The sequence below is a fragment of the Acanthochromis polyacanthus genome, chromosome 15, assembly GCF_021347895.1.
Source record: "Acanthochromis polyacanthus isolate Apoly-LR-REF ecotype Palm Island chromosome 15, KAUST_Apoly_ChrSc, whole genome shotgun sequence".
Classification (NCBI taxonomy): Eukaryota; Metazoa; Chordata; class Actinopteri; family Pomacentridae; genus Acanthochromis; species Acanthochromis polyacanthus.
Window position 1 is genome coordinate 21,304,246 of NC_067127.1, and position 14,738 is coordinate 21,318,983.

At 38.7% G+C, this 14,738-nt stretch overlaps 1 protein-coding gene across 1 annotated transcript in view; it reads right to left on the bottom strand.

The window, feature by feature from the left end:
- The window catches only part of atp6v1ba (ATPase, H+ transporting, lysosomal, V1 subunit B, member a), a 42,062-nt gene that overhangs the window by 16,402 nt on the left and 10,922 nt on the right, over positions 1-14,738 (bottom strand). The window contains exons 2-6 of the mRNA XM_022194336.2: positions 9,331-9,386; positions 8,620-8,718; positions 7,804-7,897; positions 7,097-7,174; positions 5,444-5,583 (exon numbers count right to left, since the gene is read on the bottom strand). Of these exons, the coding sequence (XP_022050028.1) occupies positions 5,444-5,583; positions 7,097-7,174; positions 7,804-7,897; positions 8,620-8,718; positions 9,331-9,386 (467 nt within the window). The remainder of the gene's footprint in view (positions 1-5,443; positions 5,584-7,096; positions 7,175-7,803; positions 7,898-8,619; positions 8,719-9,330; positions 9,387-14,738) is intronic.

The following is a 14,738-nucleotide window of genomic DNA, read 5'->3' on the forward strand; positions in this document are numbered from 1 at the left end:
AGGTTGAGAACATTAGCTCTAGCAAGTATTTGAGGCAGAAAAATAGCATACATGGGACAAAATAATGACAGGTAATGACAAAACATGTCAGCCAGTGAACCAGTGTATCACACTGATGCATTTGTGACAGTTTGTGGACTACTATGGAGCTCTGTGGCACAGGGGAATAAGCCGCATCAGACTCTGGGCACAGTTTGAGTAAAGTTTTCTATAAACTAGCAACCTGGTTAGGAAAAATATCCTTAAATTCAAAGACTAAACTTTCTAATTTAGAAATCAGCAGGTTTCTTTTAAAACCAGCTTCCTGAGTCTTCAATAAATCTGTAATAAAGACATCTTTTCTTAGAACTATATAATATAAAGCACGGTGAAGACACTGCGCTCTACTCCATGAATTTGGAGAATGAAAGAGCAATTTCACGCCTATCACATAATGTTGTGGCTGCTGTGTTGATCCGTCCTGACCCCTCCATGCACCCTGATTTCAGGCACCTGGGCCATAGAGGAAACATCACATGCATGACCTGTGACATGTGCTTAATGAAACGAGCCACGTTTTTGCACCATTCTGGTGGCATGACAAGTGAGTCATCATTAGGCGGAAAACGCACGCCATGTTTGTTTGGTCAGCTCTACAGCTAGACCTTTTGATCGTGTATTTTCAAAGTGGGGATGAGACTGCCTGACAGCTCTATTTATGCTCATAAGATGGCAGCAGATTAGAGAAAGTGATGCTATGACAGATTTACTTACAAACAACATTAATTATTTTTTGGACTAATTGAGGACTCTGAAGAAGGTAGTCATATTATCACTTTGTTTAAAGTTGTTGAGCATAGTCTGCCGTTCAAAAGTTTAGGGTCACCCAGGCAATTTCATGTGCTGACATAACTGCACAAGGGTTTTCTAATCATCAATTAGTCTTTCAACACAATTAGCTAACACAATGGAGCATTAGAACACAGGAATGATGGTTGCTGGAAATGTTCCTCTGTACTGTAGATATTCCATTAAAAAAATTAATAAATCAGCAGTTTCCAGCTAGAACAGTCATTTACCACATAAACAATATCGAGACTGAATTTCTGCTTCATTTAATGCTATCTTCATTGGGGGGAAAAAAACCCTTCTTTTCTTAGGAAAATAAGGACATTTCTAAGTGACCCCAAACTTTTGATCGGTAGCATATCTGAAAAAATGATTTCTTATACACACAAAAAGCGCAACAACAGCAAAATACTACATTCCAACCTGTTTTGCTGCTGTTTGTCTGGTGTTTTTGGGGTTCAATAATTCTCCTTTCTCCAAATGCAAGCCAAGTTTCTTTTCCCAAACAACTCCATTCTCATCTTGTCCAACCACAGAACTGGAGTCCAACGGCTTTCTTCTTAAACCATGTGAGCTTTTGCGAATTGTTTGTGTGCCTCTCTTGGAAAGGTGGAGCAGTCTTTGTTTGGCATGGGGTGAATAATTTTGTGTGTAAGTGGAAAAACTGCTGTGTGCTGCCGCTGGAAATTAAGCTGATCCACGACAGTCAAGTTGGGACCCATAAGTCGAAAGTATTGAGTTTAAAGGAGGCAAAAATGATTAACAGAGCTAAAGAGGACTGAGTTGATAATTACTAGCACCATGAGTGACATTTTCACGTTAAAGCGGTGTATAGCCAATTATTAAAAAGTGCTGCAGCTTTAATGAGTTCCATGCTAATATGCCAAATAGGATCTAAATGCCAATTTGAGCTCATAAATTAAACAAGATATCTTTGAGTTATTTACATACAACTGTTTTCATGACCTATTGATTTTATTTCTTCTCATTTAGTTTGAGATTAATGTAGAGCTAATTAACACTAATTTGGTGGATACTTAACATAAGAACTTACAATGGAAATCATCATTTAGGATTTTAGTGTTTATTTTAACATTCATGCAGCAACGGGAATCACTCTAACATGTTTTAATCACACCTTCATGTAAAGCCACCTACATCCATCAAAGATAACTGTGACAAGTTTAATTTCTATTCACATTTGGGAGAAGACTGACGGTGGGGGTTCCCAAAGTCAAGTGTGTTGTGTGAGTGTATGTTTAAGGCTGTTGTAACAACCTAAAATAAAGATTCAATGTCTATTAAAACATCTTCCAAAACACACAAAGAAATGCAGTGCTGTTAAGTTCCAACAATGGTTTTCCATTGTGTGACAGTAGCAGCATCAAATTTTGTCCCTGAACACTGACATGGAAGGGACTGCCGCAATGAAGGGAAGAATGCAGGGGTCAATGCTGGTTTCTAAATCCATTTTTTTTTTAGCTGGAGAGCATCAAGAACAGCCAATGGCCTGTTATTCAAGGAACCTCAATTGTGCTGGAGTGCTTGAATAGATTGAATCAATCAATATTGTTTCGTCAAATACAATGGAATGCTCTTTGTGGCCATTGTTTATTTCATATTATTTTTTGCCTTGGGATGGTTTCTAAAGCTGTCCTACTTAAACTAGTGTACTGCAACAAAAACCTCCATCTAGCTGGAAATAACAGATCACACTTCTTCTTTAAGTGTGACCTGATCTTGTTGGTTCATTTTCCACTCAGCTGCTATAACGCTGTCTGTGCTGCACAGCTGTGTGTCGCAAACAAAGACTAGACACTGGAGCTGGAACGGGAGGCCAGTAAATGTCATGCAACTAATTCCATATACAAAGATGGAATTCATGGTTTACCCTGCTGATGGATTTTGTGTATTTTCAACATTGGTGTCATTTAGAAGTACAAGTTAATGATAACCACGGCAGGTTAAGAGCGTACTGCTGTCAGATGCTTGACTCGGCCAGAACCGCTTTTTTACATCAAGAGATATTCAGGAATGTAGGACACTCGTGATATATGTAACATTTACTTATGTAGAATAACTGACTCATACATTTCCACAGTGAGACACAAAAAAAACCTTTAAAGGAAGCAAAACTATTGTCATGTGACAATGAGAAAAAGAGCTGACACTCATGAATGACTTGACTCATCGATGTCAAACATTTCTATCGTGAGACTGCCACAAAGATAAACCTTAAATTAGCCCAAAAGATTTTGGCACGTCTTGTGACAAACAGTTTCTTAAATAAAAATGTACTGCAATTAGATCATGGAGGTTGACAGTTGATCTTGGGAACACATGTATTTACTTACCTCCAGAAATTGCTAAGTAGCTGAGTTTATTCCCATTTCAAGAGAATAATTAGAAAAATATTAGTCTATGCTCAAACTAAAACATTTCCTATGCTTTAACTCTGTAGTACCTGTGCTATTATGATGTAATACCACTAGCTTTGACACAGTAGGAAGAAATATACATAACTAAATTATAACAAAAGCACTGTAAGGCTCCTTTCAGACATGCTCTCCATTCCATTAAACACATGGCTGAACGTATCGGCTTCATGTCCCTATAAGCATCCTGCTCATGTTTCCGTTAAAGTCACAACAATTCTATCTAGCAACATTTCTGTATCACTTATTACATGGCACAAGCCTAAATTGGATGCTCATCCATGACTGGATAGGCACAGACAGTACTTTGAGTTGTGAGAAGTGATTAGGGAAAAACTTTCCACATTTCAGCACTGATATTGATCCAGAAACATCACAGAGGACAAGACAGTTTATGCGCCAAAATCACATAGCTCCTTTCTCATGCGGTTTGCTCTACAAATTCACATCTATTTTAAACTGAAAAGTCCGTAAAAATAGACCAGAAAGAGATGAACACAGGGTCCTGAACAGGTCAAATTAACGAAACTTAAAACTGTAACATGAGCAGAAGCTCAGTTTGTTGCTTCCAGCTGTTTATAGGACTGTTTCCTCTATGTTTTTTTTAAACAGCATCCAACATCAACGAGATCCATGTGGACATCCCCGCAGAGAGAGAGAGCTACAGGCATTCATGCATGTGGAGCAACAGTGAGAACTTCATTAATTAGTTGTAATCATAAATTATCCCCGTCATGGCGGTGATAGATCAGGATTAGCAAGTCTGACTACGTACTTTTCCTCGTGTTACACAGGTGAGCCTTCACTCTCACACACAGTCACAGTTAATCAGCTGTGATTAAAAACAGTCTGGAGTTCTGAGCTCCGTCACGGCTGTTATATGTCTATTTTACTGTTAATAAAGTAGTAATTAGATTATCATCACTCTTGAACAGAATTTTTTGTGATTAGGGAACTTTTTTTCTCATCATTAAATTAAATGTGTTATGAGTTTAGATTTAATCTTTTGCATATTATTGCAATATTACGTAGTACACATCACTTGGTGTACCATCTCATCTCACGTGTATGACAAATACTGCATGCATTCCATAGTTCTGTCACTGTGGTGGTGTGTGGGATGTTTGGATGAAGCCATGGGGAATAATTATGTAAAAGTGGCCCGTGTATGAATGACAAAATGTTGTCACTTCAGCAGAAGCTGCAATGTCATATATCTCATATCTGAAAAGGGCTACAGTTACACAAAGTTCCACCAAAAGCTGCAATAACGTATTTTGAATATGTTGTGCTTGTAGCTGTGAATATCGAATGGAGGATAGAGTCTGAAACAAAGATGAGCAGCGGGCTGGTGGTCAGAGTTCTCACTTAAAATTGATGGAGTCCACCTTAACTAAGCATTCATCACTCAAATAAATACCAATTAATGTTTATTCCCATTAATACCAATTACCACACAAATATTGAGTTGGAAATAGTGTATAGTTTTTATATGTTGAAAATGCTGAATAAAACCACCAGAAGCAGTTGTGCAAAAATGCCAAAAGAGGAGCACTTTAGAGCAGGGGTGGGTATCACGTCTTTGTCGACGTAAAATGCCTCTGTAATTTCTGTCCCTCGGTGCCCCGTCTTGTCACACGAGGTGACACTTCAAAGTGAGGAAGCTAACGCTAACTATTATTTAGCTGGGGTTTTGGATTTGTGACAGGGCCCGAATCTGAAGAGACACACATCGCTCCCATTCCACTGTTTAGCCTCATGTGGTGAAGCAGGTTTGTTGTGCTGCCATGCTTTGGTGGAAAAGCTGGCTGGTTGATTCAACATTTGTCTTGCAGAACTGAATCATTTCCACTGCAGTAAAAGGACTACCTTTTTTTCCCGTCTTTTTGGTTGTTGTCAGCTGCTGTGTCTTTGATTGGCAAAGCTCACACTTGCGGGTGTCTCCAAGGAAACAGTGACAGCTTATGTTACTGTTGTGCCTCCAGAAAACAATTTCTAACTGCTAACGCTGGGGTTGTTTGAGAGACAGTAGAGGAAACACATCAGTGTCTCCATTTTGCAATTTAAGCATTTTTCACATTGTGCAAAACCAAAAGTACAAATGAATAAAATGAGTGCAATATATTGTCCAGCCTTAGTTTGGATGTCTCTAATGAAATAAATGGGTGTAGTGGTCTCACCTCGTTGTGGGGCAGACCAGCAGCAGAAAAAATTGGGATCTTCTGTCCTCTGGCAATACTGTTCATGCCATCGATGGCTGAAATGCCAGTCTGGATCATCTCCTCGGGGTAGATACGGCACTGAGGATTGATAGGCTGACCTGGAAAACACCAAAACACCGTTTCAGCTAGAGACCTCTAGAAAAAATGTCACACTTCACCGATCATTTCACAGGTAGTACACAAAAATTAAATGTTATATAACATAATAATGATACAATTGTTTGTGAGGCTTACGTTTGTAGCAAAGTAAGCAAAGGGTGTAATAACGAACACAAAAACTCAAATTATAAAAACAAGTAGAATCTGATGGACTAATCTTAATATCAACTTAATCATTAAAATAACAAAAGTAAAGTTGGAATATATATGTGGTCTGCAGAAAATCTTTAAATAAACTCTTTACTCTTTCTTCTACAGCCAAGTTAGACTGAAAAGAGACAACTGCTCCATCATTGAACTGATCAGCCACAACATGAAAACAACATGAAGCTGATGTGTTGAAAGTAAGAAAAATGTGCAGCGCAAGAATCTGAGTAACAAAGTTGTGATGTGAAGGAGGTTCTTAAGTCTTAGTATCGCCAAAACAGCAGTTCTTGTGAGGTGTTCCCAGCAGGTAGTGGTCAGTACCTGCCAAAAGTGGTCCAGCAAAGAACAGCCACTCAATCAGCAACAAGATCATGGGGGCCCAAAGCTCATGTATATGTGAGGGGAGTAAAGGCTGGCCATGAGGTCCAGTCCCTCCTAGAAGAGCTACTGTAGCACAAAGCCTACTGCGTATGGGGCTGAGCAGCCACATGCTGGCACCTGTCCACCATCAAAACTGCTTACAGTGAGTGTCAGTACTGAATCATGCAGCAATGTCAGAAGGTGGTCCGCGCTGAAGAATCACATTTTTTTGTTTACATCACTTGGAAGGAGGGCGCATGTTCATCATTTAGCAGGGGAAAAGACGACACCAGGATGTACTGGGGAAAGAGGGAAGCCTGATAGAGCCATTGTGATGCTCTGCTGGAAAAATTTGACTCCTGGCAATAATGTGGATGTTACTTTGTATGTATCAACTTCATTCTGTTGCAGAGTAAGTACCCCCTTCATGGCAGTGCTATTCTCTGATGACAGTGGCTTCCTTCAGCAAGATAAAGAGTTAAAAGTCAAATGTGACAACCTGACTTCAAATTCCTTAGATATTAGTGTGATCAAACATCTGTGTGATATGTTGGATAAACAAGTCCAATCCGCAGAGGCCCCACCTCACAGCTTCCAATACTCCAAGGATCTGTTGGTAATGTCTTGGTGCCAGATACCACACGACACCTTCAGAGGTCTATGGAGGCTAGACCTTGATGGGTCAAAGCTGGTCTAGCAGCACAAAGGGATCTATAAATATTAGGCTTTAATGTTACAGCTGATCGGTGTATAGAAGCTTTGAATGCAGCTGGTATACTCCAACAGTTAACAACTGAAGATACAGCTGAGTGAGCGAAGGCAGAGTTCGATACTTTGTTTAGAAATAAAATAATACAATTGTAAGTTTTGACTGTTGCATTTTGGTTAACGGCATCGATTTGGCATAATAACCGACAGGAAAAGCACAGTTTATTGCAGTTGTACCCATGATGTCCAAGTAGTCCTCAGCCAGAACACTGGGTCCACGGTCGATGGGTTTGCCTGAACCGTTGAACACACGTCCTGAAAGAGGAAGATTTTCTCTTTAGAGCCAAGTACAAATAAAGTCTACCATTTGATAAATAACAGCTATTTGATTTATCTGAAAATTGAATTCAAAAAACACCAACAAAATGAAATTCATTAGATGACACTTTCAACCACATCTGATCTATTCTGCTTTCTGTCAGACTCTTAAGAGATACTGTAAGTGTGGCTCTGATGGCTCTTGTTGAGTCTACAAGTAACAAGTACAAGTAATTATAAATTCATGGACGTGATTAATGATACTTCAAAAACAAAGGCAGGTTTACTTTCTGCCTCTATTCAAACATATGTAACCTTGTGCTGTACTGAGATAATCACATTGATTGAGACATTCAAGAACATTCAATTAAAAGCTTTGATTCAGTGTTGTTTTGCTTTGACTATTTACTGAGTAGTCTGAAAACGTAAGTAAAATTAGCATAGTGAAGGAAAATGCAGTTCACTTTAATTCAACATGCTTTAAAATGTTCTGTTTTTTGCTAAAAATACAAAGATGACACGGAGACTGTGCGGCTGTAAACAAAACCTGAATGACAGTTGAATCAGAAGATTATTTACTTTCTTCTCTAGGGGGTTGTAACTAAATTAATTCATGCTGATCCTACCCAGCATATCCTCTGAAACTGGGGTACGCAGGATATCACCAGTAAATTCACAGGCCGTCTTCTTGGCATCAATGCCTGATGTTCCCTCAAACACCTGAATGAACACAAACAACAAGCAGTTCAAAATAAAAAGCATTCTCCAAACGGTTTCTTCGGATTATAGGGAAGTCTACAAATGTCGGAGCATGATCTCTATGCTTGGGACAGGCCATTTCTCTCCATTCTATCTGTATTAATCCACAGTGAGTCTGAGACATGTGAGATGTGAGTGAAGCCCCCTCCATTGTTTATACGCTGCCTGTCCAAAAAAATAAATAAAAGAATATCGCAAACTCTAATATTAACTTGGACCACTTATAGCTTTGAGAACGGCACACACTCACAGTGGCATCCCTTCAACAAGCTTCTGCAAAGTCACAGCATTTACTTCTGTCTAGAGTTGCGTTAATTTTCAACCGAGATCTTATCTTGATGATGGGAGAGTTGGACCGCTGGGATTCATAGATTTTAGATTTTTGAATGAGGGAGAAGATCTCAGACAAATCGTTTCTCAAAGCAGACATGACTTACAACATACAAAACGGCTCACAGATTCATGGTGATATTTTGTGATTAGGTTCAGTCATTTCTAAAATAGTTATCACTTTTAAGCAAGCATTACTCAAGCAGGAGCACGCTGGGCAATTGTTGGGCACTATTTTAGGCTGTGAATTAACACATATTTAAAAATAGACCGTCAGAGTTCACAGCAGTGAAACCTTCAGTTAAAATGTCCTATAGGTTCCAGTGAGTCAGCCGTTATATTCCGTTTCTCACCTGGACGACTGCCTTGCTTCCGATGACCTCCAGGACCTGCCCACTCCTCTTGGTGCCATCCGGCAAGGTCAGATGAACGATCTCAGCGTATCTGGGGAACTAGGTCAAACATTCAAAACTGTCTAAATGCAGTTGCCCAAAAATTACATTTACATTACTAATACAAGACAATACCTGCAAAGTGATCACTTACAATGGCATCTAAAACCATTTCTTTCAGAATTTGTAGAGTGGTATCTATGAAATCCCAACCTCATAGGCAAATGTAGCAGTTAAGGCTGAACAATTTGGGGAAATTTTTCAAAATTTTTAAGTAAAATTTTAGCTTAGTGGTCACTGTGTAATAGATTTTAAACATGTGCATTACCATCAAAATTGTGACTGTCATCCAAGGACATCAAGATTTTGTAAAACCATAGACAGTTTACATTTTTTATCTTACATTCTGTAAATAAAGAGTTGTACCTGCTAAATAATAAGACTGAGCTTATGTGAGTTGACCCACAGCCTGAAGCTACAACCAAGCAGTATACATTAATCTACGGGCAGCATAAACAATACTTTGTACATCATAAATTGCAGCCTTTGTGATTTGCTAATTGCAATGTGATTTTAATTTGAAATCAATTAATTCTTTGGCCCGAGTAGCAGTGTGAGAAGTGATTTCTGGATTTACAGTTCAGTAAAAGTAGAACTTGTATTCAGACTTACCTTCACATTATCGAGGATCACCAGAGGTCCATTTACACCTGACACAGTGGAGTAGGCTGAAACAGAGAGGAGATGCATAGTTCATTCATTTCGCCACCTTAACAGGCCACAGGACTGGCAAAATAACAGAGGCCATGCTGACATTAATCCCATTTCCTTGTTCAGCAGAAAGCCACCAATCAGCATTGGAATAGGGAGACTTTCCTACAGCCAATACTGTTAATAATCACAAGCTGACCTTTCTCTGTGAGATTTAAACAGCTTTCATGCACTTCTGGACCTAAATGTCAAAGGCAGGCAAATGTCAGGGAAAAAAACTGCATGAAATTCACTTGTGTTCAATTACACAGGCAAGTGGTTAGTTCTGAGCCTTGCAATAATAGAACACTAAATGAAGGGTCATCACTGATGAAGGTTAGTCAGAATTGCCTGTGGCCTTCCCCAACAATAAACCATTATAACTGCAGCAAGATGCACTGAAAGGACATACTAGAGCGAGACAAAAATTACACATGAAATATGTCACTAAAAACATTGCATATTGCCATTTCCCTGAGCTTCTCCTGTTATACATTTCTGTAATCATTAATAAAAAAAAAAATAAATAAATCGACCTGCATCTCCAGTTCTGCATAAACCTTCTCACCTTCATCTCATGAAGGAGAATTTATTTTTTACCAAATGCACTGGAGATTTGTTGACACAAATGTTGCCAAACTTCTTAAAATATCCATGCTCACAATGATTAAACCCCTAAAATCTCATCTTGGTTAAACAAAATTGCATATTTTTCATGAAAATAATTACTTTCTACTGTAGTATGGCTATGATGTGACCACACCATTGCTTCCCTTAATTTGTACAGATGTTCAAGTATACAAAGTTGGTCCCTGCTACCCATCTGCTGCTAGCATATAAAAACGCAACTGGAAACATACAAATACTCCAAATTTTCACCCACAATGCAAAGAAGACCATCTCATTATTCACATCTGCATGACTACTCCCTTGTCAAATTAATTAAATGTGAATTTAAAAGAACTCTAGTTGAGGCTCAGCTGGAGCTCAATCACACAGTGGGTTATCACAGAAATATCCACATGGGTTTACAATCTATAAGTAACAAGATACTGCAGTAGAGAATTCCTAAAAACACTGTATATTCATAATAATATGGAAGCAGTGTCCACCAGAGAGCACTGTTTATTTTGCATGTGTTCAATGTTCAGATTTCTTATGTTAAGAGAGTCAAACAAACAGCATGTTTGCTAAATCTTAACACAATTTAACTTGGTTCAGAAACACCTCCTGATGCTGGCAGTAGCATGTGGCAGTGTAACCTGGGAGGAAAATGCTAACAAAACCCATTAACCAGTGAAAGCACAAACAGCACAATCATCAAAGATGTTTTTGAAAGCACAAGGTCGCACGCATACATACTGGATACTCTGCATACACCACATAAACATGTACTACAGCTCAGTATTTTTCAGCAACCTTTATTTTGTTTTTGCTTTCCACCAGATGCCTCCTTTGCAAAAAAAAATACGCATAACAGACCTTCCTCTGCTTGGCATAATGGGCAAACAAATAGCATGCATATTATTGCAGTGCACTAAACTGTAGCACACATTGAGTTGAACGGATAGGTTTCAGCCGCTCCTCATAAATGTCAATAATTAAATTGTGCTCGAAGGGCAACAATCAAAATACAGACAGCTTTTCAAGAGGTCCAGTCTCTTTTGAATAGCAGAGATACTTGAGGTTCACTAACAACAGCAAAAACTAAAGACAGCTGTAATAGACGACTGAGGTGATAACTAGTAACTATCAAAAGAGTCAGACCAACAGGGAAGCAGAATCTAATAACTCTTTTCTCTTAACGAAGCAATAATATTTGCTGCGCTGACATGCAAGTATATTTACAATGAGTTTGCGAGGGCCCCTCCCGCCACAACTCTCCCTCTGCACATCTGCAGACCTGGGGGCTAAAATGCAAAGAAATGGGGAGTGAGGGTGGGGGTGGGGGACTGAAGGTGGCGGCATTGTTTCCACTGGGTTTTCTATCATGGTCTGGTGTTCCTCTTTATGTGCGAACCGTCAATCTCGAAGCTGATATCAAAGGGCCAGGGAAATTAGAGTAGACTGGTACGAACATAAAGCACTAAAGCTTAGCGGGGTGCATCCACTATGCCACTAATTAGGCAGGGGCCAACAAAATAACCTGTCAATGCGCTACAGTATTGCAGCCATTTCCCACACACACTTGCATTTCACCCTCTATTAGCCAGATGGGCGTGTGTGTGCTGAGGGTGGAATGGGAGGAGGTGATGGCGGTGGTGGTGGAAGGTTGGGGCAGAAACTGTAGAGAGAGCACGATAAAAGATGGCTCAAGTGTGATGATAAAATCCAAGGGCACCACAGATACAAAAAATACATTTGCTTCCACAAAATAAAATGAGTTTTACTCTAAACAGCCTTTATCTCAGTTCTTGCTGCCGTGCCCACATTCTGGTGAATAACTCAAGTTGTCACACACATCTCTGCGTTTGTTCTACGAGACCTTGTTCTGCAGTGCAGGGCGAGAGGTGGCATGCAGTCAATGGAAAACCTTTGCTTTCCTCATTTGTCACCGAGCGGCAGCAAGTTCATAGTTCAATAATGTGCTACGACGTAACAGTCGACGTAATACTGGATGTTCATCAAGATCTGCTTTTAAAAATAAATCTCGTTTTGCAGCTGCTCTTGTTCTGTAAAGTTAATATAGCCTTAACATACTTCATTCCAGCTGCAGCACCAGGACTGCACAGAATCATCTACTGGACAAAGTGCAACAACTGTAATGTGACATGTGACAACCTACATGAGAGGCCGTTATTATCCAGTCAGTTGTTTTTACACTTAAATGTACAGTTATGTTTTACTGCACACATAACTCCACATTCACCACTGTATGCTTAAACATTTTAAAATGAAGTTACAGACAGCTACAGTGGATTTTTGACAATCATACCGAAAACAAAAGATAAAACTTTCTCATATTTGCAACATCAACAAACACTTTCATTGACATGAGGTGATAAAATATTATTAACTTAGCAGAATATTTCATATCAACCAAATTATTTGCCAGGCTGTGAAATTTTGGCCCAAGATGACCCCACTTTGTTTAGAAAATGACTTTTTAAGCACAGGAAACATTTCTATACTTGTTACAGTAAGAATGTTCCAGTGAGGTCCCAGAGACACCTCATCAGTGAAGTCTTTTATCATGTGTAAATGTAAAACATAGCTATACTTAAAAGCTTCATTTGTGTATCCTGAAACAGACATCTGAATCATTTTTGGTTATTGAGCAGATCATCATTTGTCTCCGTTTTACTTTGCTGTCAAGTCATAGATGACCCTACAAACTCATTTTCAGCCAATATAAATGTATTTCATCTGCATCAGAAAAACGCGTTTCGAGAGCCCACAGAAACTCCTGCAGACTACATTGAACTAATGAAACACTTAAGTTCCAACTCAGAAAACTAACTGTAAATGAACACTTGCTTAGGACAACATTATTAAATGTACAAGCAAACTAATATATAATGGAACCTCTGAGAACTCCATAAGCCTACTACATCCTAATGCTAGATAGCGTTTTTAAGAAATGTCAAGTAACATTGCTTTTGCTCATTACATACAAACATTCAGATATACAATGCACCTAAACAGATGAGTAGTTTAGAACCCAAAAATAAGAAAGAAAATATTTAACTATTTTGTGACAGAACCATTTTTACCTGTTCAGTTAGAGATATAAAGGCAACCTTTTACCACTTACTTAAAATTTACCTTGTGGCTACAATGATTAAGCGTGAAGTAGTAGCACTTGTGTCACAGTAACTGTTTAACAGCCACCTAAGTGTTAAACAGTTAATATGAAACCAATTTGAGGAAAACATCAAATCCATGAATATTACAACAAACATGTTTATCATAATCAGTTTCTACAGTAGGGGTGTAAAGGTGCACAAAAAGCTGCTTTTAGTACTGCACAGACCAAAAAAAACACAATTTTTAAAATTATCTTCAAATAATGAAAATACTGAAGGTGTCTTACTGGTAATATTTCTTACTGCAATGTTTCAGCCACTCCGATATGTCATACTGTCAGTAAAAGATATATTCTTGGTGTATACAGTCACTGTAAACTCAGGGTACCCATCAAATGACCAATGCAATGTAAAAAAGGAATCAGATTCTGGCTGAAGGAAGGCTGACTGGAACTCAAACTCAACTCAGAGTGTGAGCTACATTTAGTGTACCTTTAATGAAAGCGGCCCAGTGTCTGCAGCTTTCAAGTCTTATGCTACTAGCATGCTATTGCTGGTGGATAACGACTAACGCACTTGCAAAGCATTCTGGGTGGACCTTGTGCTCTAGAATTTTTGTTCCAGGAGGTCAAGTATGTCAACATAAACAGACTTTTGACACTGACTGTTTGGCTCATCGAATGTAGTGAACCAATGAAACTTCATACTGAACCAAATGGTTTAGAATACATGTACTACTGTGTTCCTGTCATGGCCTTTATAAGGTTTCTACATGATATAAAACTGCTGACATCAAAGCTTCCTCTACACAAATTAATTTGGTTCCTGTAATTTGAAATTTATTACAACTATTCTACTCTCAGCTTTTACACCAGACATTGGCATTCATTCATCTGAAGAGCTGGATAGGTTGAAAGTCAAGGCTCTGTACAGCCAGTCAAGCTCAACATACTATAGATACTATACTGTCCACAGTAATTTCCGAAGCATGTTAAAAACATTTTTTTTCCCCATGGGCTGTCTTAAATGTTGGTATTGGTACCGGCTTCAAAATTCTTTTAATAGTCAAGGTGTATTTAAAAGAAGAAACAGCCTCCCCCACATTGCTGGCATGAAGTTAAAAGCACATTATTGTCAACAATATCACTGTATCCGTGGAATTTTAAGGCACAGTCTAAAACCTGTAATTCACCAAAAATAAAAGAATAAAAACCTGCATAATTTTGGTCATGTAACATCTCATTTGATGTCTATATTTGGAAAAATACACAAAAAACAAGAATATTTCAAATACAGTGCAGCTTCAGTTGTTACGAGCTTCAAATTTACATGTCTTTAAGGTTTATTCTTTTAAACAAATGTATAAACCATTTGGTGGCACGAAGTGTTAAGTGTGTATAACTTATGAATGAGGAGATCCAATGGGATGAAGGGCCTAACCCTGGCCCTATATACTAGACTATCTTTATATGAAAGAAAACGCGACAGGACAGTTCAAGGTACCCTCTTACACATAACAGAGATGATTTTTTAAAAAAAGTGGTGTGCTCTCTCATTTCACAAGGTAACGACTGCTCAATGGGC